Source organism: Danio rerio, chromosome 17 (assembly GCF_052040795.2).
Source record: "Danio rerio strain M-AB ecotype USA chromosome 17, GRCz13ab, whole genome shotgun sequence".
NCBI classification, from domain to species: Eukaryota; Metazoa; Chordata; class Actinopteri; order Cypriniformes; family Danionidae; genus Danio; species Danio rerio.
Genome location: NC_141037.1, coordinates 16,419,312 through 16,447,287, shown reverse-complemented (window position 1 = coordinate 16,447,287; position 27,976 = coordinate 16,419,312). Strand labels below are relative to the sequence as shown.

General features: G+C 42.6%; 2 protein-coding genes and 1 long non-coding RNA gene across 28 annotated transcripts in view; 2 read left to right on the top strand and 1 right to left on the bottom strand.

Moving 5' to 3' along the window:
- The window catches only part of ros1 (c-ros oncogene 1, receptor tyrosine kinase), a 58,717-nt gene extending 57,724 nt beyond the window's left edge, over positions 1-993 (top strand). For all 23 annotated transcript variants that reach the window (XR_015513182.1, XR_015513181.1, XR_015513187.1 and 20 more), the window contains one exon: positions 538-993. Coding sequence is in view for 13 of the 23 variants with exons in the window: in XM_087290221.1 (XP_087146347.1) it covers positions 538-689 (152 nt within the window). In the remaining 10 variants the exon portion in view is untranslated. The remainder of the gene's footprint in view (positions 1-537) is intronic.
- On the bottom strand, positions 911-18,186 carry LOC141378535 (uncharacterized). The gene is made up of 3 exons (XR_015513208.1): positions 17,297-18,186; positions 1,587-1,631; positions 911-1,494 (listed from the first exon to the last, which is right to left on the bottom strand). It is a non-coding gene; the product is annotated as an uncharacterized LOC141378535 (long non-coding RNA).
- styx (serine/threonine/tyrosine interacting protein) lies at positions 18,181-27,921 on the top strand. 4 transcript variants are annotated; one of them, NM_001024390.1, is given in 11 exon segments: positions 18,181-18,398; positions 21,588-21,620; positions 23,733-23,786; positions 23,879-23,976; positions 24,074-24,134; positions 24,230-24,266; positions 24,456-24,495; positions 24,732-24,782; positions 24,870-24,942; positions 25,034-25,127; positions 27,416-27,861. In NM_001024390.1, coding segments are annotated over 11 exon segments (675 nt in total). In that variant the 5' UTR covers positions 18,181-18,338; the 3' UTR covers positions 27,490-27,861.
- The last annotated feature ends 55 nt before the right edge of the window (positions 27,922-27,976 follow it).

The following is a 27,976-nucleotide window of genomic DNA, read 5'->3' as shown; positions in this document are numbered from 1 at the left end:
ATAGTAAATTCTGTAGTGTTTGAAAGCATACTATAGATAATTATATAAGTTGTAGTAGTTTTATTGTTGCTGTGGTACGACATAACTGGAGAAATAAACAAATTATTCAATGGGCTTCAGTTTCCTACACTACACCATCTTAATGCACCACCATTTACATTACCGTTATTTATTAGAGTTCATTAGTTTACTATGCTACAGTATTCTGTATCATTCATTAACAAAGGGGTGTACACATTATACACTTTACTATGTGCTTCAAAAACATGTTTATGAGGCACTGAAGACTGGAGTAATGATGATGAAAATTCAGCTTATCACAGGAATAAAATTAACTTGAATCTACATTCAATGAGAAATCAGTGATGTCAAATGATAGTGTAATAATATTTTGCAATTTAACAGTTTTTGCTGAATTGAGAAATGCAGTTTTAGTGAAAAGAATTCAATTTAAAACATTAAAAATATCTTACTGACTCTAAACTTTTGACTGGTAGTGCATCTCTTGATGATAACTGTGTTTGCTGGTTTCTCCAGAAGAGGAGGTCTGCGCTGGTGTGGAGGAAGATGAAGATCTGGAAACTGGACTTTCTCCTGTTCTGAGCAATGAAGGACTGAATTATTTGATGTATCGAGCCGAGAGTCTGAACAGTGTACAATCAGACTCATCGAATGGCAGAGAAGATTAATATTGAGTGTCTAAGTGTGTGTGTGGGCGTGCTGATGTGTGTGTGAGCGATAGAGTGTTATATGTGTATTTGTGAAATGTTGCTGTTTTTGCGGGGGTTTGGAAGGAGCCAGAGAACCGACAAAACTTTAAAGGTATATTTATTCAAGGTATATATTTTCCCCAATTTCTGTTTAAAAGAGATTTTTTCAACACATTTCTAAACGTAATAGTTTTAATAACTCATTTCTAATAACTGATTTATTTTGTCTTTGCCATGATGACAGTAAAAAAAAATAAATAAAAAAAAAAGATATTTGTCAAGACACTTCTATACAGCTTAAAGTGACATTTAAAGGCTTAACTAGGTTAATTATGTTACCTAGGCAGGTTCGGGTAATTAGGCAAGTTATTGTATAACAATGTTTTTTTCTGTAGACTATTGAAAGAAAATATAGCTTAAAGGGGCTAATCATTTTGACCTTAAAATGGCTTTTAAAAAATTAAAAACTGCTTTTATTCTAGCCGAACTAAAACAATTACGACTTTCTCCAGAAGAAAAGATATTATCAGAAAAACTGTGAAAATTTTCTTGCTGTTAAACATTATTTGGGAAATAATTTAAAAAAAGAAAACAAAATTCAAAGGGGGGCTAATAATGCTGACTTCAACTGTAACTGTGTCTAGGCCTGGACCTCTCTCCGCTTCCTCTGCCATAGTTCCTCCTCTAGTCCAGACCTCCTTCTGTGGGATTCGAGCCACAGGTGCTTCTCATTATTTACTTACTGCCGACCTTGTTCCATTTCCATGGCTCTCGTCCCCGCCGCCTTGCCACAATGGTGATACAATAATTAACAACAAAGTTCTCTGGTACTGAATACAAACTATAAATCTGCATTATATAAATATTGAAACATACCTCACACAATTAAACCCGGTGTACTTGGAAGCTCAGCTCAGTTCACTGCAAAGGACAGGGTTGTCTGATCAACTTTCTGGATTCAGGTTTTCATACTTAAAATACTTAGTGAAAAAATGTATTCAATCATTCATTCATTTTCTTTTCTGCTTATTCTCTTTATTAATCAGGGGTCACCACAGTGCAATGAACTGCCAACTTATCCAGCATATGTTTTATGTAGCGGATGCCCTTCCAGCTGCAACCTAGTACTTGGAAACACCCATACACTAATAAAAAAAATAAATAATTCACGGTGGCGCAGTGGGCAGTGCTGTCGCCTCACAGCAAGGTTGCTGGTTCGAGCCTCGGCTGGGTCAGTTTGCATGTTCTTCTAGTGTTGGCGTGGGTTTCCTCTAGGTGCTCCCGTTTCCCTCACAAGTCCAAAGACATGCGCTACAGGAGAATTTAATAAGCTAAATTGTCCATAGTGTATGTGTGAATGAGAGTGTGGGTTTCCCAGTGATGGGTTGCTGAAAGGCCATCTGTTATGATCACGCTTCACAGACTGGAGCAGCAACCAATTGCGATTCACAGACTGGAGCAGTGACCAATCATGCTTCTCAGTGTGAAGCAGCAATCAATCATGCTTCTCAGTCTAGAGCAGCGACCGATAATGCTTCGTAGTCTAGAGCAGCGACCAATCACGCTTCACAGACTGCAGCAGCAACCAATCAGGCTTCACAGACTGGAGCAGCGACCAATCATGCTTCTCAGTCTGGAGCAGCGACCGATGATGCTTTGTAGTCTAGAGCAGCAACCAATCATGCTTCACAGACAGAAGCAGCGACCAATCATGCTTCGTAGTCTGAAGCAGCGACCAATCATGTGTCACAGACTGAAGCAGCGACCAATCATGCTTCACAGACTGGAGCAGCGACCAGTCACGCTTCACAGACTAGAGCAACGACCAATCACGCTTCACAGACTGGAGCAGCGACCTATCACGCTTCACAGACTGGAGCAGGGACCAATCAATCATGCTTCACAGACTGGAGCAGCGTGAAATTACACTGGAGCAGCGACCAATCATGCTTCTCAGTCTGAAGCAGCGACAGATAATGCTTCGTAGTCTAGAGCAGCAACCAATCATGCTTTACAGACTGGAGCAGCGACCAATCATGTGTCACAGACTGAAGCAGCGACCAATCATGCTTCACAGACTGAAGCAGCGACCAATCATGCTTCACAGACTGAAGCAGCGATCAATCACGCTTCACAAACTGGAGCAGCGACCGATAATGCTTTACAGACTGGAGCAGCGACCGATAATGCTTTACAGACTGGAGCAGCGACCAATCAAGCTTCAAAGACTGGAGCAGCGACCAATCACGATACACAGACTTAAGCAGTAACCAATGATGCTTCTCAGTGTAAAGCAGCGACTAATCACATTTCACAGACTGAAGCAACGACCAATCATGCTTCACAGATTGGAGCAGCGACCAATCACATTTCACAGACTGGAGCAACGACCAATCATGCTTCACAGACTGGAGCAACGACCAATCACGCTTTACAGACTGGAGCAGCGACCAATCTTGCTTCACAGACTGGAGCAGCGACCGGTAATGCTTTACAGACTGGAGCAGTGACCAATCACGCTTCACAGACTGGAGCAGCGACCAATAACGCTTCACAGACTGGAGCAGCGACCAATCACGCTTTACAGACTGGAGCAGCGACCAGTCACGCTTCACAGACTAGATCAGCGACCAATCACGCTTCATAGACTGGAGCAGCAACCAATCACGCTTCACAGACTGAACCTGCGACCAATCACGATACACAGACTTAAGCAGTGACCAATTATGCTTCTCAGTGTAAAGCAACAACCAATCACGCTTCACAGACTGGAGCAGCGACCAATCACGCATCACAGACGGAAGCTGCAACCAATCACGATTCACAGACCTAAGCAGCGACCAATCATGCTTCTCAGTCTGGAGCAGTGATAGATAATGCTTCGTAGTCTAGAGCAGCGACCAATCAAGCTTCACCGATTGGAGCAGCGACGAATCACACTGAAGCAGCGACCAATCATGCTTCTTTAGTCTGGAGCAGCGACCAATGATGCTTTATAGTCTAGAGCAGCAACCAATCACACTTCACAGACAGAAGCAGCGACCAATCATGCTTCATTGTTTGGAGCAGCGACCAATCACGATTCACAGACTGGAGCAGTGACCAATCATGCTTTACAAATAGGAGCAGCGACCAATCATGTGTCACAGACTGAAGCAGCAACCAATCATGCTTCACAGACTGAAGCAGCGACCAATCATGCTTCACAGACTGAAGCAGCGACCAATCATGCTTCACAGACTAGAGCAGCAACCAATCAGGCTTCACAGACTGGAGCAGCGACCAATCATGCTACTCAGTGTAAAGCAACGACCAATCCGTCTTCACAGACTGGAGCAGTGACCAATCACACTTCACAGATTGGAGCAGCGACCAATCACGCTTCACAAACTGGAGCAGCGACCAATCATGCTTCACAGACAGAAGCAGCGACCAATTATGCTTCTCAGTTTAAAGCAACGACCAATCACACTTCACAGACTGGAGCATCGACCAATCATGCTTCACAAACTGGAGCAACGACCAATCATGCTTCACAGACTGGAGCAATGACCAATCATGCTTCAAAGACTGGAGCAGCGACCAATCACATTTCACAGACTGGAGCAGCGACCAATCACTTTTCACAGACTGGAGCAGCGACCAATCACGCTTTACAAACTGGAGCAGCGACCAATCACACTTCACAGACTAGAGCAGCGACCAATCATGCTTCACAGACTGGAGCAGCAACCAATCATGCTTCACAAACTGGAGCAATGATCAATCATGCTTCACAGACTGGAGCAGCAACCAATCATGCTTCACAGACTGGAGCAGCGACCAATCACGCTTCACAAACTGGAACAACGACCAATCATGCTTCACAGACTGGAGCAACGACCAATCATGCTTCACAGACTGGAGCAGCGACCAATCACGCTTCACAAACTGGAGCAACGACCAATCATGCTTCACAGACTGGAGCAACGACCAATCATGCTTCAAAGACTGGAGCAGCGACCAATCACATTTCACAGACTGGAGCAGCGACCAATCACTCTTCACAAACTGGAGCAGCAACCAATCATGCTTCACAGACTGGAGCAGCAACTATTCACGCTTCACAGACTGAAGCTGCGACCAATCACGATACACAGACTTAAGCAGTGACCAATCATGCTTCTCAGTGTAAAGCAACGACCAATCACGCTTCACAGACTGGAGCAGCGACCAATCATGCTTCACAAACTAGAGCAACGACCAATCATGCTTCACAGACTGGAGCAACGACCAATCATGCTTCAAAGACTGGAGCAGCGACCAATCACATTTCACAGACTGGAGCAGCGACCAATCACTCTTCACAGACTGGAGCAGCAACCAATCATGCTTCACAGACTGGAGCAGCAACCAATCACGCTTCACAGACTGAAGCTGCAACCAATCACGATACACAGACTTAAGCAGTGACCAATCATGCTTCTCAGTGTAAAGCAACGACCAATCACACTTCACAGACTGGAGCAGCGACCAATCACGCTTCACAGACTGGAGCAGCGACCAATCACACTTTACAGATTGGAGCAGCGACCAATCACGCTTCACAGACTGGAGCAGCGACCAATCACGCTTCACAAACTGGAGCAGCGACCAATAACTCTTTACAGACTGGAGCAGCGACTAATCATGCTTCTCAGTCTGAAGCAGCGACGAATCACGCTTGAGCAGCGACCAATCATGCATCTCAGTCTGGAGCAGCGACAGATAATGAATGCTTCGTAGTCTAGAGCAGCGACCAAACACGCTTCACAGACTGGAGCAGCGACGAATCACGGTACTCGGTGTAAAGTAGCGATCTATCACGTTTCACAGACTGGAGCAGCGACCAATCACGCTTCACAGACTGGAGCAGTGACCAATCATGCTTCTCAGTCTGGAGCAGCGACCAATCACGCTTCACAGACAGAAGCAGCCACCAATCATGCTTCGTAGTTTGGAGCAGTAACCAATAATGCTTTACAGATTGGAGCAGCGACCAATCATGCTTCACAGACTGGAGCAGCGACCAATCAGGCTTCACAGACTGGAGCAGCGACCAATCAGGCTTCACAGACTGGAGCAGCGACCAATCATGCTTCACAGACTGGAGCAGCGACCAATCACATTTCACAGACTGGAGCAACGACCAAGCATGCTTCACAGACTGGAGCAGCGACCAATCATGCTTCACAGACTGGAGCAGCGACCAATCACGCTTCACAAACTGGAGCAGCGACCAATCACGCTTTACAGACTGGAGCAGCAACCAATCATGCTTCACAAACTGGAGCAATGATCAATCATGCTTCACAGACTGGAGCAGCAACCAATCATGCTTCACAGACTGGAGCAACGACCAATCATGCTTCACAGACTGGAGCAGCGACCAATCACGCTTCACAAACTGGAGCAATGACCAATCATGCTTCACAGACTGGAGCAACGACCAATCATGCTTCAAAGACTGGAGCAGCGACCAATCACATTTCACAGACTGGAGCAGCGACCAATCACTCTTCACAGACTGGAGCAGCAACCAATCATGCTTCACAGACTGGAGCAGCAACCAATCACGCTTCACAGACTGAAGCTGCGACCAATCACGATACACAGACTTAAGCAGTGACCAATCATGCTTCTCAGTGTAAAGCAACGACCAATCACGCTTCACAGACTGAAGCAGCGACCAATCACGCTTCACAAACTGGAGCAACGACCAATTATGCTTCACAGACTGGAGCAACGACCAATCATGCTTCAAAGACTGGAGCAGCGACCAATCACATTTCACAGACTGGAGCAGCGACCAATCACTCTTCACAGACTGGAGCAGCAACCAATCATGCTTCACAGACTGGAGCAGCAACCAATCACGCTTCACAGACTGAAGCTGCGACCAATCACGATACACAGACTTAAGCAGTGACCAATCATGCTTCTCAGTGTAAAGCAACAACCAATCACGCTTCACAGACTGGAGCAGCGACCAATCACGCTTCACAGACTGGAGCAGCGACCAATCACACTTTACAGATTGGAGCAGCGACCAATCACGCTTCACAGACTGGAGCAGCGACCAATCACGCTTCACAAACTGGAGCAGCGACCAATAATTCGTCACAGACTGGAGCAGCGACTAATCATGCATCTCAGTCTGGAGCAGCGACAGATAATGAATGCTTCGTAGTCTAGAGCAGCGACCAAACACGCTTCACAGACTGGAGCAGCGACGAATCACGGTACTCGGTGTAAAGTAGCGATCTATCACGTTTCACAGACTGGAGCAGCGACCAATCACGCTTCACAGACTGGAGCAGTGACCAATCATGCTTCGTAGTTTGGAGCAGTGACCAATAATGCTTTACAGATTGGAGCAGCGACCAATCATGCTTCACAGACTGGAGCAGCGACCAATCACGCTTCACAAACTGGAGCAGCGACCAATCATGCTTTACAGACTGGAGCAGCGACAGATAATGCTTTACAGACTGGAGCAGCGACCAATCAGGCTTCACAGACTGGAGCAGCGACCAATCAGGCTTCACAGACTGGAGCAGCGACCAATCAGGCTTCACAGACTGGAGCAGCGACCAATCATGCTTCACAGACTGGAGCAGCGACCAATCACATTTCACAGACTGGAGCAACGACCAATCATGCTTCACAGACTGGAGCAATGACCAATCATGCTTCACAGACTGGAGCAATGACCAATCATGCTTCACAGACTGGAGCAGCGACCAATCATGCTTCACAGACTGGAGCAGCGACCAATAATGCTTTACAGACTGGAGCAACAACCAATCATGCTTCACAGACTGGAGCAGCGACCAATCATGCTTCACAGACTGGGGGAGCGTTTAATTACACTTCTCAATGTAAAGCAGCGACCAATCATGCGTCTCAGTCTGGAGCAGCAATGGATAATGCTTCGTAGTCTACAGCAGCGACCAATCAAGCTTTGCCAACTGAAGCAGCGACGATTCACGCTGCACAGACTGGAGCAGCAACCAATCATGCTTCTCAGTCTGAAGTAGCGACAGATAATGCTTCGTAGTCTAGAGCAGCGACCAATCATGCTTCACAGACTGGAGCAGTGACCAATTATGCTTCTCAGTTTAAAGCAACGACCAATCACACTTCACAGACTGGAGCAACGACCAAACACGCTTCACAGACTGGAGCAAGGACCAATCACGCTTCACAGACTGGATCAGCGACCAATCATGCTTCTCAGTCTGAAGCAGCGACCAATAATGCTTCGTAGTCTAGAGCAGCGACCAATCATGCTTCACAGACTGGAGCAGTGACCAATTATGCTTCTCAGTGTAAATCAATGACCAATACGTCTTCACAGACTGGAGCAGCGACTAATCACGCTTCACAAACTGGAGCAACGACCAAGCATGCTTCACAGACTGGAGCAGCGACCAATCATGCTTCACAGACTGGAGCAGCGACCAATCACGCTTCACAAACTGGAGCAGCGACCAATCACGCTTTACAGACTGGAGCAGCGACCAATCATGCTTCACAGACTGGAGCAGCGACCAATCACGCTTCACAAACTGGAGCAGCGACCAATCATGCTTCACAGACTGGAGCAGCGACCAATCACGCTTCACAAACTGGAGCAGCGACCAATCACGCTTTACAGACTGGAGCAGCGACCAATCATGCTTCACAGACTGGAGCAGCGACCAATCACGCTTCAAAGACTAGAGCAGCGACCAATCACGCTTCACAAACTGGAGCAGCGACCAATCACGCTTTACAGACTGGAGCAGTGACCAATCATGCTTCTCAGTCTGGAGCAGCGACCAATGATGCTTTGTAGTCTAGAGCAGCAACCAATCACGCTTCACAGACAGAAGCAGTGACCAATCATGCTTCGTAGTCTGGAGCAGTGACCAATCATGCTTTACAGATTGGAGCAGCGACCAATCATGTGTCACAGACTGAAGCAGCGACCAATCATGCTTCACAGACTGAAGCAGTGACCAATCACGCTTAACAGACTGGAGCAACAACCAATCATGCTTTACAGACTGAAGCAGTGAACAATCATGTTTCTCAGTGTAAAGCAGCGACCAATCACGCTTCACAGACTGGAGTAGCGACCAATAACGCTTCACAGACTGGAGTAGCGACCAATCACGCTTTACAGACTGGAGCAGCTACCAATCACGCTTCACAGACTGGAGCAGCGACCAATCACGCTTCACAAACTGGAGCAATGACCAATCATGCTTCACAGACTGGAGCAGCGACCAATCATGCTTTACAGACTGGAGCAACGACCAATCACGCTTTACAGACAGGAGCAGCGACCAATTATGCTACTCAGTCTAAAGCAGCAACCAATCATGCTTCACAGACTGGAGCAGTGACCAATTATGCTTCTCAGTTTAAAGCAACGACCAATCACACTTCACAGACTGGAGCAACGACTAATCATGCTTCACAGACTGGAGCATCGACCAATCAGGCTTCACAGACTGGAGCAGCGACCAATCATGCTACTCATTGTAAATCAATGACCAATCCGTCTTCACAGACTGGAGGAGCGATCAATCACGCTTCACAGACTGGAACAGCGACCAATCACGCTTTACAAACTGGAGCAACGACCAATCCGTCTTCACAGACTGGAGCAGCGACCAATCAGGCTTCACAAACTGGAGCAACGATCAATCATGCTTCGTAGTCTGGAGCAGCGACCAATCATGCTTCACAGACAGAAGCAGCGACCAATTATGCTACTCAGTCTAAAGCAGCAACCAACCATGCTTCACAGACTGGAGCAGTGACCAATCATGCTTCTCAGTTTAAAGCAACGACCAATCACACTTCACAGACTGGAGCAACGAAAAAATCATGCTTCACAGACTGGAGCATCGACCAATCAGGCTTCACAGACTGGAGCAGCGACCACTCATGCTACTCAGTGTAAAGCAACGACCAATCTGTCTTCACAGACTGGAGCAGCGACCAATCACGCTTCACAGACAGAAGCAGCGACCAATTATGCTACTCAGTCTAAAGCAGCAACCAACCATGCTTCACAGACTGGAGCAGTGACCAATCATGCTTCTAAGTTTAAAGCAACGACCAATCACACTTCACAGACTGGAGCAACGAAAAAATCATGCTTCACAGACTGGAGCATCGACCAATCAGGCTTCACAGACTGGAGCAGCGACCACTCATGCTACTCAGTGTAAAGCAACGACCAATCTGTCTTCACAGACTGGAGCAGCGACCAATCACGCTTCACAAACTGGAGCAGCGACCAATCAGGCTCCACAGACTGGAGCAGTGACCAATCATGCTTCACAGACTGGAGCAGCGACCAATCATGCTTCACAGACTGGAGCAGCGACCAATAATGCTTTACAGACTGGAGCAACAACCAATCATGCTTCACAGACTGGAGCAGCGACCAATCATGCTTCACAGACTGGGGGAGCGTTTAATTACACTTCTCAATGTAAAGCAGCGACCAATCATGCGTCTCAGTCTGGAGCAGCAATGGATAATGCTTCGTAGTCTACAGCAGCGACCAATCAAGCTTTGCCAACTGAAGCAGCGACGATTCACGCTGCACAGACTGGAGCAGCAACCAATCATGCTTCTCAGTCTGAAGTAGTGACAGATAATGCTTCGTAGTCTAGAGCAGCGACCAATCATGCTTCACAGACTGGAGCAGTGACCAATTATGCTTCTCAGTTTAAAGCAACGACCAATCACACTTCACAGACTGGAGCAACGACCAAACACGCTTCACAGACTGGAGCAAGGACCAATCACGCTTCACAGACTGGATCAGCGACCAATCATGCTTCTCAGTCTGAAGCAGCGACCAATAATGCTTCGTAGTCTAGAGCAGCGACCAATCATGCTTCACAGACTGGAGCAGTGACCAATTATGCTTCTCAGTGTAAATCAATGACCAATACGTCTTCACAGACTGGAGCAGCGACTAATCACGCTTCACAAACTGGAGCAACGACCAAGCATGCTTCACAGACTGGAGCAGCGACCAATCATGCTTCACAGACTGGAGCAGCGACCAATCACGCTTCACAAACTGGAGCAGCGACCAATCACGCTTTACAGACTGGAGCAGCGACCAATCATGCTTCACAGACTGGAGCAGCGACCAATCACGCTTCACAAACTGGAGCAGCGACCAATCATGCTTCACAGACTGGAGCAGCGACCAATCACGCTTCACAAACTGGAGCAGCGACCAATCACGCTTTACAGACTGGAGCAGCGACCAATCATGCTTCACAGACTGGAGCAGCGACCAATCACGCTTCACAGACTAGAGCAGCGACCAATCACGCTTCACAAACTGGAGCAGCGACCAATCACGCTTTACAGACTGGAGCAGTGACCAATCATGCTTCTCAGTCTGGAGCAGCGACCAATGATGCTTTGTAGTCTAGAGCAGCAACCAATCACGCTTCACAGACAGAAGCAGTGACCAATCATGCTTCGTAGTCTGGAGCAGTGACCAATCATGCTTTACAGATTGGAGCAGCGACCAATCATGTGTCACAGACTGAAGCAGCGACCAATCATGCTTCACAGACTGAAGCAGTGACCAATCACGCTTAACAGACTGGAGCAACAACCAATCATGCTTTACAGACTGAAGCAGTGAACAATCATGTTTCTCAGTGTAAAGCAGCGACCAATCACGCTTCACAGACTGGAGTAGCGACCAATAACGCTTCACAGACTGGAGTAGCGACCAATCACGCTTTACAGACTGGAGCAGCTACCAATCACGCTTCACAGACTGGAGCAGCGACCAATCACGCTTCACAAACTGGAGCAATGACCAATCATGCTTCACAGACTGGAGCAGCGACCAATCATGCTTTACAGACTGGAGCAACGACCAATCACGCTTTACAGACAGGAGCAGCGACCAATTATGCTACTCAGTCTAAAGCAGCAACCAATCATGCTTCACAGACTGGAGCAGTGACCAATTATGCTTCTCAGTTTAAAGCAACGACCAATCACACTTCACAGACTGGAGCAACGACTAATCAGGCTTCACAGACTGGAGCAGCGACCAATCATGCTACTCATTGTAAATCAATGACCAATCCGTCTTCACAGACTGGAGGAGCGATCAATCACGCTTCACAGACTGGAACAGCGACCAATCACGCTTTACAAACTGGAGCAACGACCAATCCGTCTTCACAGACTGGAGCAGCGACCAATCAGGCTTCACAAACTGGAGCAACGATCAATCATGCTTCGTAGTCTGGAGCAGCGACCAATCATGCTTCACAGACAGAAGCAGCGACCAATTATGCTACTCAGTCTAAAGCAGCAACCAACCATGCTTCACAGACTGGAGCAGTGACCAATCATGCTTCTCAGTTTAAAGCAACGACCAATCACACTTCACAGACTGGAGCAACGAAAAAATCATGCTTCACAGACTGGAGCATCGACCAATCAGGCTTCACAGACTGGAGCAGCGACCACTCATGCTACTCAGTGTAAAGCAACGACCAATCTGTCTTCACAGACTGGAGCAGCGACCAATCACGCTTCACAAACTGGAGCAGCGACCAATCACGCTTCACAGACTGGAGCAGTGACCAATCATGCTTCACAGACAGAAGCAGCGACCAATTATGCTACCCAGTCTAAAGCAGCGACCAATCACGCTTCACAGACTGAAGCTGCGGCCAATCATGATACACAGACTTAAGCAGTGACCAATCATGCTTCTCAGTGTAAAGCAACGACCAATCAAACTTCACAGACTGGAGCATCAACCAATCACGCTTCACAGACTGGAGCAGCGAACAATCACGCTTCACAGACTGGAGCAGCGACCAAACACACATCACAGACTGGAGCAGCGACAAATCACGCTTCACAGACTGAAGCTGCGAGCAATCACGATACACAGACTTGAGCAGTGGCCAATCATGCTTCTCAGTTTAAAGCAACGACCAATCACACTTCACAGACTGGAACAACGACCGATAATGCTTCACAGACTGGAGCAACGACCAATCACATTTCACAGACTGGAGCAGCGACCAATCAAACTTCACAGACTGGAGCAGTGACCAATCAGGCTTCACATACTAAGGCTGCGACCAATCACGATACACAGACTTAAGCAGTGACCAATGATGCTTCTCAGTGTAAAGCACCGACCAATCACATTTCACAGACTGGAGCAGCGACTAATCATGCTTCACAGATAAGAGCAGCGACCAATCATGCTTCACAGACTGGAGCAGCAACCAATCATGCTTCACAGACTGGAGCAGTGACCAATCATGCTTCACAGACTGGAGCAGTGACCAATCATGCTTTACAGACTGGAGCAGCGACCAATCACGCTTCACTGACTGAAGCAATGACCAATCACGCTTCACAGACTGAAGCAGTGACCAATCACGCTTCACATACTGGAGCAGTGACCAATTAGGCTCCACAGACTGGAGTAGCGACCAATTATGCTTCACAGACAGAAGCAGCGACCAATTATGCTTCACAGACTGGAGCAGTGACCAATTATGCTTCTCAGTTTAAAGCAACGACCAATCACACTTCACAGACTGGAGCAACGACCAATCATGCTTCACAGACTGGAGCATCGACCAATCAGGCTTCACAGACTGGAGCAGCGACCAATCACTCTTCACAAACTGGAGCAGTGACCAATCATGCTTCACAGACTGGAGCAGTGACCAATCATGCTTCAAAGACTGGAGCAGCGACCAATCACGCTTCACAGACTGGAGCATCGACCAATCAGGCTTCACAGACTGGAGCAGCGACCAATCACTCTTCACAAACTGGAGCAACGACCAATCATGCTTCACAGACTGGAGCAGTGACCAATCATGCTTCAAAGACTGGAGCAGCGACCAATCACGCTTCACAGACTGGAGCATCGACCAATCAGGCTTCACAGACTGAAGCAGCGACCGATAATGCTTTACAGACTGGAGCAGCGATCAATCACTCTTCAAAGACTGGAGCAGCGTCTAATAATGCTTCTCAGTCTGAAGCAGCGACGAATCACGCTTGAGCAGTGACCAATCATGCATCTCAGTCTGGAGCAGCGACAGATAATGCTTTGTAGTCTAGAGCAGCGACCAAACACGCTTCACAGACTGAAGCAGCGACCAATCACGCTTCACAGACTGGAGCAGTGACCAATCATGCTTCACAGACTGGAGCAGCGACCAATCATGCTTCACAGACTGGAGCAGCGACCAATCACGCTTCACAGACTGGAGCAGCGACCAATCAGGCTCCACAGACTGGAGCAGCGACCAATCATGCTTCACAGACAGAAGCAGCGACCAATCACGCTTCACAGACTGAAGCTGCGACCAATGATGATACACAAACTTAAGCAGTGACCAATCATGCTTCTCAGTGTAAAGCAACGACCAATCACACTTCACAGACTGGAGCATCAACCAATCACGCTTCACAGAATGGAGCAGCGACCAATCATGCTACTCAGTGTAAAGCAACGACCAATCTGTCTTCACAGACTTGAGCAGTGAACAATCATGCTTTACAGACTGGAGCAGCGACCAAACACACATCACAGACTGGAGCAGCGACCAATCACACTTCACAGACTGGAGCAGCGACCAATCACACTTTACAGACTGGAGCAATGACCGATAATGCTTCACAGACTGGAGCAACGACCAATCACATTTCACAGAGTGGAGCAATGACCAATAATGCTTCACAGACTGGAGCAGCGACCAATCAAACTTCAATCACGCTTCACATACTAAGGCTGCGACCAATCACGATACACAGACTTAAGCAGTGACCAATGATGCTTCTCAGTGTAAAGCACCGACCAATCACATTTCACAGACTGGAGCAGCGACTAATCATGCTTCACAGACTGGAGCAGCGACCAATCATGCTTCACAGACTGGAGCAGCGACCAATCATGCTTCACAGACTGGAGCAGCGACCAATCATGCTTCACAGACTGGAGCAGCGACCAATCATGCTTCACAGACTGGAGCAGCGACCAATCATGCTTCACAGACTGGAGCAGTGACCGATAATGCTTTACAGACTGGAGCAACGACCAATCACGCTTCACTGACTGGAGCAATGACCAATCACGCTTCAAATACTGAAGCTGCGACCAATCACGATACACAGACTTAAGCAGTGACCAATGATGCTTCTCAGTGTAAAGCACCGACCAATCACATTTCACAGACTGGAGCAGCGACCAATCATGCTTCACAGATTGAAGCACCGACCAATCATGCTTCACAGACTGGAGCAGTGACCGATAATGCTTTACAGACTGGAGCAACGACCAATCATGCTTTACAGACTGGAGCAGCGACCAATCACACTTCACAGACTGGAGCAGCGACCAATCACGCTTCACCGACTGGAGCAGCGACCAATCACGCTTCACAGACTAAAGCTGCGACCAATCTCGATACACAGACTTAAGCAGTAACCAATCATGCTTTTCAGTGTAAAGCAGCGACCAATCACGCTTCACAGACTGGAGCAGACACCAACAACGCTTCACAGACTGCAGCAGCAACCAATCACGCTTCACAAACTGGATTAGTGACCAATCACTCTTTACAGATTGAAGCTGCAACCAATCACGATTCACAGACTGAATCAGCGACCAATCATGCGTCACAGACAAAAGCTGCTACCAACCACAATTCACAGACTTAAGCAGCAGCCAATCATGGGTCACAGCCAGGAGCAGTGACAAATCTTGCTTGCTGTCCGGAGCAGCGACCAATCATATTTTACAGACTGGTGGAGTGACCAATCACGCTTCACAGTGTAAAGCAGAGACCAATCACGTGTCTCAGACTGGAGCAGTGACAAATCTTGCTTTTCAAACTGGAGCAGCGACCGATAATGCTTCTCAGTCTAGAGCAGCCACCAATGACACTTCATCAACTGGAGCAGCCACCAATGACACTTCATCAACTGGAGCAGCGACCAATCAAGCTTCACCAACTAGATCAGTGACGAATCATTCTACTCGGTGTAAAGCTGCGACCTATCACGCTTTACAGACTGGAGCGGCGACAAATCTTACTTTTCTGTCTGGAGCAGCGACCAATCATGCTTCACAGACTGAAGCAGCAACGAATCATGCTTCACAGACTGGAACAGCGACTAATCATGCTTTACAGACTGGAGCAGCGACCAATCATCATGCGTCACAGACAGAAGTAGCGACCAATCATGCCTTACATTGACCAATCCCGCTTCTTAGTCTGGAGCAGCGACCAATCACGTTTTACAGACTGGAGGAGCGACCAATCATGCTTCAGCGACTGGAGCAGCGACGAATCACGCTACTCTGTGTAAAGCAGCGACCTATCACGCTTCACAGACTGGAGCGGCGACAAATCTTGCGTTTCACACTCTCAGAAATAAAAGTATGTGAGCTGTCACTGTGGTGGTACCTTTTCAAAAGTTACAGATTTGTACCTAATAGCCCGTTTCCACTAAATGGTACGGTACGGTACCGTACTACTTTTTCGGCACCCTTTCGAAAGGGTAACAATCACGAGAAAGAGTACCAAAAGGCGGAGCTAGACGCGCAGCTAAACGCTATTGGTTTACAGCGATACGTCATTCGCTTACACAACAAGCCAGAATAAAAACAAAAGAGTCGCCATGTATAAAATACACAGCTGAGAGATTAATAATCTCACTGATACATATAATAACGAGCCATGGTCGACCCGGGCTCAGACAAACCTTGTCATTGTTTTGATAAACAGCCACATTGCCAAAAAGTCAAGCAGATTTACCCTGTGCCCCTAAGTTTTTTACGAGCCAGTCTTAAGTGCGAGCGGTTTCGCTTTCTTGTGTGCGCGTCTATATCTGAAATAACAAACTTCTTGAGCTGATGATAATAATGACATGCGGAAAAACAAAGGAGAAGCCAGAAAAAAAGGAGTATGTTGTTTTTTCAGCAAATGTGAACAAACTGCCATGTTTAACTATTATCATCACCTTTTGGACTATTATGAACTCAGAATGACAGAATTACTCTCTAACAGAGGTTACATATGCAGCTGAAGACTAAAGACACAGATGAGAGGTTTTCATTGACTGTAGGCTATATTTTGTGTTGTTTTCTTAACCTAAACAAGGACTAAATGTATGCTGTGTGTAGTTCTTCTGTAGTTGGTAACATATCGGAGACTGGTCTGTTTGTGTACATATTTGTTGCATTTATTTATTTATTTATTTTATATAATTACAGACGTTTCAGTAGGCTATTTCGTCATTGATCTGCAGTTATAATCAAATCATTTTCATAGAAAACCTGGTAATAAACATTTATAAAGAAGTATTTATGTGTCTGTTTTGTGAGAAGTGCTTCTCATATAATTTGTGAACGACCCGTACAGCTTTACTGTAGCGAAAATGACGTCGACTGAAACTTTGTCATACACCATGGCCACCAAAAGGGTAATATATAATTTTGAGAAAAGGTAACACCCCAGTGACAGCTCACTTACCTTTGTTTTCGAGAGTGTAGAGATGGACCCAGACCAAGCAGACTCTCAATCAGCTGTTGTTCGGTCCCTGTTGTCGATTGAAAAGCATACTTTTCGTTAGTAGCAGTATTTCTGCGCACCTGCAGGTCTCCCTCCGTTGGCCAATGACCACTGGGGACCAAGGTTGTACAGACATCCCAAGTCTCTTTGAAGTTCCCTGAGTCTCTGGCAAATGCATAGAGACTGCCAGATGCCCGCAAACGAGTGATAATCTTCCAGAAATCGCGTCTCTCTCTCTCGGTCCTTAAATACGTCGCCACCCTTCTCACCTCTCCCCACCGCATCCATCCTCGCTCTTCAGACACGTTGCGCGCACCCTGTCAAACACCCTCCACCCGGGCATGCACATCCACGTAGCATAACTCCCGCAAATCTCACCCGGGAAAAAACTATTCTCAACTTGGGATGTCTGATGTCTGTGGATTCGTGTGGATTTATCTTGAATTAGTCCTTCACAGATCTTCACAATGGCAGATGATGCTTCAGAATGTTCTGTAGCAAACGTACTCCAGCTGTATAAGCACTGTTGTCACCTTCAGCCCAGTCAAGCAGCAACTGATGACAAACGCTGTGTGCCTCGAGCTAATAAGAGAAAACAGAACGCGTTCTATGATTCTGATGTTGCTAAGCAACCATAATCCGTACAACCGCAAATAAGAGAAAAACAAAACAAACCAAAAAAACTTGTCAAAGTCTCAATCATTTAGAAAAAATATTACCATAAGCTTAAGAGGTTCAAAATTGAACGACATTTCAGCAAGGAAAATATTAAATCTAGGTATTGCCTTTAGGAATCGAGTTAACTACTACTGTATATCCCATGACACCCCTGTCCTACGTGCCGTACGTGTGTGTCACGTGACCGCCGTGGGTGGAAGCAGCATGGCGCGCGAGAGTGCGGAGCTTTTCCACAAACTCTACTTTATTTGCACTTAGTTCTTGTCTAAATTTAACCCAACACGGGGAACGTGAACGGATAGAAAGCTGGAATTGCGCTCGCAGGATGGACGAAGGGAATACACTTCAGTTCCCGTCCCTGCCCGCCGCCAAAGAAGAGCAGCTGGTATGTTATAAACATTAGCACACTGCTAACAACTGCTGGATTGCAGTCACTCTTTAGCGTAACCATTTTAAAGCAGTGTTGTGCCTGTCTCGTATAAATACATTGATAAATGTAACTGTTTTTGCCTAAATTCTTAACGGATAACAAAGCTTGTTAATTAACTAGTTGCTGTGAGCAGTTAGCTTGTGCACGCAGTGGCAGTCTACAAGAATCACAACAAAGTCATCTAACGTTACATTACAGCGTGTTACATTACAGACATGACAGACAGACGACCATGGTAATATCTGCTGTGTTATTTGTGAATAACCCGGCTTCATTGTATGCTTACACGATTATAAACAACGTTATTTATGCTGCTTAGAAACAATTTAGCAACTGAAGCGATGAACAATAGCCTCCTGGACTAGCATTGAGTGTTGTCATTGGTAAAGTGTGTTAAATATTCGCACATTCTTTCAATTTTGAACAGTAACAACTTAAATTTGAATATTCGGCCTTATATAAGTAAGTATTACTTCAAAACAATACTTGCGCTATTTAATTGACTGAACAATGTTGTAATTTGATAGTCGTTGGCTGCTAATGTTATTTCCCTATTTAGAATTTGCAAATACTTGATTATATTATTCTGAATGTGCGAATATAAAACTTTTACCTCAATGGCTTTGTCAGGTTGTAACCCATTTGAATAGCAATATGCAGTTTTAGGGCTTCCCAATATTGGAAAGTATTTTTTATCCTGCGATATATATTGCTATATGACTACAATTTCACCATATTTGGACAGAATGTATCACTTTTAGATTAATTGGAGTGATTTTGTAGGGGAATGTAAACAATCTACAACCATCATATAATATAAATTCACTAAAGAAAAATATACAAATGAAATAAACAGTGTTTTATTGTTTTCTGATGAGTCACACTGTATACAGTAAATTAATAATCAAATGTAAATAATACTGCATAGTCTTCGTTTTGTAAACAATTCGATAAAATTGATTGTTATTAATTTGTCAAAGTTACAAACGGTACAGTTTCTTAGGCCTAAATGCTTTGAAAACCCTCACACTAGGGATGTACTGATACCATTTTTTTTTAATGATCTGATCACGATACCAAAATTCTGAGTATTGACTGATACAGATCCGATTCCGATACTGTGCTTTTTTTAACAATAAACAGCTTCTGTAGTTCTGGTGATAAACTCAAATAATATATCTTCTTTAGTAAACAATAACAGACCTATAGCCCTACTGTATATGACAGATGGCACAATCTAACCTAAAACATGAAGCTTGCCGTAAACTAGGCTACATTATTTGAGCATTCGTTATGACATTGATCTGTTGTGGTCCAGCAGCTTATGTTTCCTTTTTAAATATTAGGATTTTTCTTTAAAATCTGTAATGGGCTACTACTATTGACACTAATCGTTGGTAAAATTACCAACCTTTTAGCAAAGCATGATATTTTCCTGCAGGTTTGACGCAGACTAAACGAAACCTTCTGATGCCAATTTTATTTAATAAACATTCCCTTGCCCAATTCCGCCGCGAGTGAGACGGAGAAACTGAATGTATGTTTAAAAAAGACATTTTTGTCTGTAAAATGATCTTTTTGGGACAAATTTTGTTTTGTATAATTTGTTGGTCATTTTAACGTATTTTTGTTGGTCAGTTATCTACAAATAAAACAAGAGTATTTGAGGTGAAGTTCAAAACAAGGTCTGCTTATATGCTTCAGTGCACAAACTGACAAACAGGTCTGTTAAATAAAATATTGATATAATAAAATGACAGTGAAATAATTACAGAATGAAGAACGAATAGTAGAATGAAGTGCTTGATGCATCACTGAGACACAGTGTGCAGCCCTCCGGTATCTGCAGACACTTTCAAAACTGAGCAGCACAAAGGGAAAAAATCACAGCGCAACATGATTTAGAAGCAGCAATGAACTCCTTGATGCAGGTCAAAATAAACCCATTTAAAGCAAAACTAAATGCATTTCTCCACTGATTATTTAAACTAATAGGAACAAGTAGTCGGGAAAGTGTTTCGAGTTGTCATGAATGCGACACAGTTTGATTTGTGAATGAACGGAGAATGATTGACAGGTGCGGCGGAGGAAAGCGTGTAACTCAACATGAATTTAACCACATGAATAATCATCTGTGCTTCACATTAAACTGTTGAATGTCTTCAGAACATTTAGGATATAGTAGGCCTACACAACCACTTTCTAGTTCTTTATAGTAGGCTACCTTCATGGCTTTTTTTGGCCTTTAAATGACACAGGATATATCGCACATGCAAGATCGGATTTTACACAGTCACAGACCTCAAAAGACACTTGCAAAAATTATCAATCATAATCCACAGTCAAAATTGCGTATACTCGTGATTATGTACATATTATGAATGATCACATTGCGATATCGATGCTGAAACGATATATTGTGCAGCCTTGCTTTTAATATAACCTCTTAACCTTCTGGGAAATCCCGTGCAATCCTGGACCAGGCTGTATCCTGAGCAGATGCTGTGGTGGTCATGAAGGAGTGGAGAGCATGATACTGATTCCTATAAGAGCTCAGTGACAGACAAGCCTCCGCATTGGTCTCCTGGGCCAGCCTGTACACCTGCAGGTGACCTACTCGCACCTAAAGCTTCTCCACGATAGAGGTCCAGCGTTCTCCAGCCTCTGGCGCCTAGACTGCAGCTCTGCACAAGACGCTTGGCCAGAGGAGACATGGTCAGGTCCAACTGAGCATGGTCTCTTTTGAGGTTTTCTTTCCTTCACTTTCGTCAATTGGTGAAGTTTTGTTTATCGCCACTAGCTTGCTTGGTTTGGGACTGGTGGAGCTGCGCATCGATGGATTTGCTCTTTAGTGTTTGGACTTTCATCAGTAAAATTTTTACCATACTGAACGGACCTGAACTGAACTAAACTAAACTGAACTTCAACTATGAAAACTGGACTGATGCAGTTTTTATTTTACTATAGTCTTATTTGTTAAGCTGCTTTGACATAATCTACATTGGTAACGTGCTAGAGAAATAAAGATGAACTGAATTGAATAGTTGGCTGCGGTGTATTATTTTAGTAGAGATATATATAATACTGAAACTGTAGGAATGCTTCAAATTTGATCATCTAATTTTGCTATCTCCTCTTTTGCAGGACTGGGCTTATCCAATGAGAAGAGAGATGCAGGTGAGTAATAAAATCAAGAAGATACAGTTTGCACAATATTGTATTGGATTATGGCTGTTCTACTGAGACAATAACCTGTGGTGCAGGATATAATTTTATTAATAAACATGCTCAGTATTTATTTTCATATTTGCTCACCCTCAAGTCATCAAAGATGTTTTTTTTCCTTCAGTAGGATCAGTGATCCTTGAGGATTCACTAATTTCAAGTCAAATGACATTCTGAGAGTCAAAAACATGTCATTTTAGCATCAATATCACAATGTGCACATCCACAATAGTCGCATCGCAGGATCTGTAGAGTCGAGTCTGAATTAAAGTTGAAAAAAAATTATTTGTGAGGTCGTTGCAAAATGTAACCATAAAGTTACCAAAAAGATTCTCATTTGTATGCATTTTTAAGGCTTTGACTAAGCGTTTAAAGCATTCAGCCACACAAAATGAAAATATTTGTAACTTTGATGAAGATTAATTGCATTTATTTATCAATATGAAGAGTATACAGTGGTATTTTACAATTGATAATTAAATTTCTTTACCTTAAAACCAGGGTAAGAATTACAGGGAATGACCCCCCTAATTGATGATTGACCCGTATTACCAATGTATTACCAAACTACTACAGAAAAAGTTGACCTCCCCCAATCATCAATGTATAATTCCCACCCTGCTTAATACTGATGTTCTTCCAGAAAACCATAAGGCACTGTCTATTTCATTTATATCTTTGCATAAATATCATTACATTTATCAATAATTGTATTTCATGCATGACAAAATCATCCCAGTTAATCTAAAATTGATTTGTTTTTCAGATAGAGCTATTTATTTTTCCCTGTTGAACTTCAGCTCAGTATTGCATGAAAGAAATATTGCAAAATCAGTTTTTTCCAATATTATGTAGCCCTATTATACAGACAGACAAGACTAAATTTGTATCCATGGCTTCTCATGATACATTTTCAAGAGGGCTTGAGATTAACACGGATTAGACAGACACCCCCACTAGCCACTTTGGCTGGTTAAAATTTTTTTAAATCGCCAGAACAGAGAAGCAGCTCGATTGATAACTGTTTGCACGAGCTAAAGAAAGCAGGTGAATACTGAACGAGAGGATGATCAGGCGCACAGGCGATCCTTGCTCACTGACATTGTGAGGCACAGCTGATGTGATGCACCAGATTGTTTAAAAGGTCCCATTCCCTTACGCAAAACAACTGTGCCTGGGAACGCAACTGGTGCGATTGTTTTTATTTGAAATAGATTAGAAAAAACAGTGCTCGTGCACCCACAGTCCTGCTGCTTTCAAGAAATCTCCAGATTTTTGCATGCAGCAGCTGTTGCCACTTTTGCTTTTTCCATTCTTTGAACAGATTATTGTTGGATCTAACGTTAACAGTGTGCACGTAATCACCTTTTCTCTATCGCACACAATGTTTTTCAACTGCTTTCTTTTGCTTGCAGTTATTTTTGTTAATATTGTTTAATTATTATCCTTTACAATAGCATTGCTAACAGGAGATAACTCTATTTATCTATAGTTACCTGATGATCTGGGACCTTTAGCCTGGACAGACTACGATGTATAGTTTTAGATAAATCAGAATATTTGTTTAAATGTCGATTGTTTTTTTTTTTATATATATAACATTTTTGCTTAATAAAAAAATCTATGTATATTTAAATTGTTTTGTCACATTATTTAAAATTTGTGGAACAGAAATAATTTGTTTGGTGTATCTTTAGTGTTAAGCCATAAAAAGTCAAAAGGAGGCATGTGTACATAACATAATTTAAATCAAGTAATTTTAGCATGCCAAGGTCAAATTTATGCATATAAAATATATTTTCCCAACAACAAAATTGTGGCTAGTAAAAATGGTGAGTGGCTAGTAATCTTGAAAAACTACTAGCCACTGTGGCTGGTGATCAAAAAAGTTAACTTCATGCCCTGATTATCAATTTTTTAAATGTCGTACCTTGGTCAACACACCAATATATTTATATTTATAAATTTTTTTCTATGCGTTTTATATTTGGCCACTCAATAAAGTCATCTAAGGATCTTTTTTTTCTACTTTCACTAACAACCAAATCTGATGTGATGCTTTAGGAAATCCTCCCAGGCTTGTTTCTTGGACCCTATTCAGCTGCTATGAAGAGTAAGGTACTGCAAAACTGATCTACTCTCATGCATTATGGTGAATATATTCTCTATGTGTTTTTTTTATATATATAATAACTCATCCTCTCTTTCAGCTCTCAATGCTTGAAAAGCAGGGGATAACTCACATTGTGTGTGTCAGACAAGACATCGAGGCCAACTTTATAAAGCCAAACTTTCCCCATAAATTTAGGTAAGTTTATCTCTGGATTTTGGTTGTTTTGTGCACATACTTTAATATGAAGGTCTGAGGTCTGTAATAACAGCTAATTTTCTTGATTTCATTGTAGGTACCTAGTTTTAGATATAGCTGATAACCCTGTGGAAAATATTATTAGATATTTCCCCATGGTAAGCATGTTTTTCTTTATAAGTGTTATTAATGCACTTTATTTCATGTGTTATTCTATTGTCTAATTATGATTACCTGTTCTTTTTTTCTACAGACTAAAGAGTTTATTGATGGATGTTTAGAGACGGGAGGTAATAAATATTTCTCAATATTGATCTAGTATTCAGCATTGACATGTGTACCATCTTTGTAATAATTAAATGCATATTTATTACAAAATGTTGTATTCATGTGTAAAATTCAGTTTCTTGTTACCATTGCGGTGTTGGTTATTCCATCTTGGATATATAATCAATATCTTGGATCTCTGTGTGTTGCAGGAAAGGTACTTGTTCACGGAAATGCAGGGATATCAAGAAGGTATGCTAGAATTGCAATTTAATATAGTAGTTTATAGTTTATAAAAATCTAAATATTTTTATTTAAAGAATATTTGTAATATTGTGTAATAGTATATAGTTATACTATATAATTATATTATACAGTACACTTTTATATTTGTATTATACAATACAAACATGAAATATTATTAAAAAAGAATTTCTGTATTATATTTAAAAAGGCTAATTTAAATGTAAAAACCTGATATTTTTCAGCGCTGCCTTAGTTATTGCCTACCTTATGGAAACATTTGGTGTGAAATACAGGTAATAATATCTGTAGACAGTCCATGCATATGTAGAAATGTTCAATTTATCTTGAAGTTGATTGTGTTGTATGTTGTTTCTTGGTAGGGATGCCTTTAGTCATGTACAGGAGAGACGATTTTGCATTAATCCCAATGTAGGCTTTGTTCATCAGCTACAGGTATGATTAATAATTGATTAAGCATTAAGTGCTATAGCTGTTTAATATACATATGTACTAATAAATGGATGTTCTTTCTGTTTGCATCAAGGAATACGAAGCAATATATCTTGCAAAGCTCACCATTAAGATGATGTCACCCATTCAGTTGGGCAGGTCTTTCTCCATCCAAGCTGGGATGCCAGGTATGAGCACATTGTTTTATGTGTATAATACAGCTCTAATACTGAGGATACTTATTAGAATTGGTATTTCGATAGAATTTTGTGTGTATTTGTCCATCAAAATGCCCAAGACAAATTAATTTTGATACTGAATTTGTGCGTGATAAATGAAAATCACATGTAACTTTCATGACAATTTTTTTCAATCATTCCATGAATTCCATGATTTTATTTTTTAGTCATTTTTTTTTTAATGCATAATTTGATCTCTTCTAGGTTGTACTGTCAGTATAACATATTTTATTATTATTTATTTTTCTATTCTATTCTATTTTTTTCTAGTTTATAATCTTTCAATGTTGTTTTAAAGTATTGTTTGTTGTCAGTCTACTTTGGATTTTTGTTCTTATCCCTTTGGAGTCTTATTATCGCCAGTGTTGAGACACTTTTTCCAGCCCAAAAGCTGTCCAAAACCCACCCAAATGCACACAAAAACGCCCAAATTATTAGAATAATATGTAATTAAATTTTTATTTACTTTAATCAAAAATTAGCCTAGTTACTCTAATTGTCATAATTTTAACCATACAGCAACCAACACCAACAGTCACAGAACCACATTAGTAAAATAAAAACATAACTGGATCACACCACAGCACTGCACTAATTGTTCTGTAGATTACACTACCTATTTGCCTATATATTGTAGATTTATTTGTTTGAAGATGATAGTTTGTAAATTATTTGCATTAAATATCCTGTGAAATTAACATGTAGTGTTTTAAATGTTAGTTTCAGTCTGTTAGTTTTAAGGATATCAATTAGCTAGTGTGATCCATCGTGTCTTCAGTAAATCTGGTGATCCTAAAAAAAATTCATTTGGCAACCCACAAAACTATGACTTGTTTGACACAACAGCTCAGGACATGAGTTCCAGCTTCCACAGCAGCTCCATGTGATCCTAGTATGGATTCAGATAGATGCATAAATTCGTCCCATTTGGCATTTTAGGTCTTTTGAGCATAATTTTGTGCTGCTTGTCAATGTTTGTTCTTGCTGTCAATTGAGGGAAAACTGTTTGATAAATTTCTTTATGATAAACTGATATGAGTGTAATTGCAGGCGCTGCATGCAACCTTTGATACCGGATCGGGCGGGAAACCAATCTGGCAACTCTGCTTATCATATTTATTATGAACAAAAATGTTATAAAATAGAACTGACATTTGTATATTTGGCATTTTTGCCTTTATGTATTTGGTATTGGGAAGGGATGTACCCTTTTTACAAGACTGTTATGACAAGTTTAATGGTCATCAGCATTGTAAATCCAGCAGTTTTTAATTTGATTTAAAAAAAGAAACGTATACATTCATAAAACTATAAGTTGTATTATATCATCTTTCCAACAAATTCAAAAATAAACAAAATTCCTTTATGCGAGGTGTTTCTAATGTCTAATGGGTGGGACAGAAAATTTGACAACATCTCTTCTGTCTGCCGTTATTAGTTCCACACTATTATCTTCTTTTTCTGAAAGTCTTGATGACACTATTGAGTTTTATTTCTTAATTTGAGCTAATAGGATTTTTAAAAATCTTATTTTCCCTATTTGTGTCTCTCTAAATGTACCCAACAGTGAGTATGTTTACATGGACACCAGTAATCAAATTATTTGCGCACGGGATAAAACTATTTGCGCATATGCGAAGAAAATCACTGCATTTTGTGATGCAGGTGTCTGCGGTCTGTCACGGACTCGGTATGTGCAAAGAATAGTGTTAAACAGCCATGTGTATAGACTATCCTGCTGCAAAAATCCTACACGATAATAATAGCTTGATTGTGGTTTTTACATGTCTGTACTGCACTTAAATAATGCGACTAAATCAGCATACTTGTATGTAGCTGTTCTGTAAAACGGCACAGGACACAAATTAGATCTTAAAAGTTGCAAGAAATGTTGAGGACATTCAGTAAAATAGAATCGTAAATGTAGCTTTTATTTTACATTACATTTCATCTTAAGCGACTTAAATCTGTAAACACAAACAAGCGGTTGTGGATTGCTAATGGGAATCACCTCAGCTGTGATATTGAGGTGGATATTCCCACTAACAATCCCGGCTGGTACCACGACTTGAATTTGCAATCCTTTGAATGCAAGTCCAACTCTCTAACCATTAGATCGCAATAAATTAGTTAGTTGTATTGCAAGACTGGGGTCTATCATATGTACAACAAGTAACGCACAAAGCTAGGGTCATTACATAATGTCACTATGCATAATGCCTTTCATTTCCTTACAGGAAGCCTGAAGCGAACACTAGAGGAGGATGAAGATTTCGGAAGTATGCAAGTCACAGCAGCACAAAACGGATAGGCTTTACTAAAAGAAGTGCTTAACCACAGTGGACTTTTCTTTTTACATTTTTATTGGGATTAAAAATGTAAATATTTGTACAGGGCTGGGAGGGAGAGACTGCTCCTCGTGACCCGTGGAGCTGGGGAAATTTTCATATTTTTTTCTTTTTTTCCTTTTTTGAGCTGTATGCACTGAAATATTTTGCAGTTTTATAGTATTTAAAGCATTTTGCATTTGCAGCGGGACAGTATTGCAATAATGCACTTTTGATACTTGAATTACTGTTACTTTGTTGGATGGGGAGGGTTGAAATGGGACGAGACTGTCACTTCCATGGAAATAAATTGGTAGGATGAATCAGTCTTTATCTGGGGAATGAACTGAGGTAAGGAAAGACACGTTTGCCATAGAATTAACATCCCACTGCTCAATAAAAGATGGCTACTTACACCATGTGTTTTAAATGTTTTCAATCCCTCTGTAAACATATAATGATGGTTTCATA

Bases quoted from the DNA above. Each gene is read 5' to 3' on its own strand.
- styx (XM_087289137.1), top strand. From the start codon at position 18,339: ATGGACGAAGGGAATACACTTCAGTTCCCGTCCCTGCCCGCCGCCAAA. The intron at 18,399-21,587 runs GTATGTTATAAA...CCTCTTTTGCAG, and splicing joins CCGCCAAAGAAGAGCAGCTG to GACTGGGCTTATCCAATGAG. The intron at 24,943-25,033 runs GTATGATTAATA...GTTTGCATCAAG, and splicing joins GCTTTGTTCATCAGCTACAG to GAATACGAAGCAATATATCT.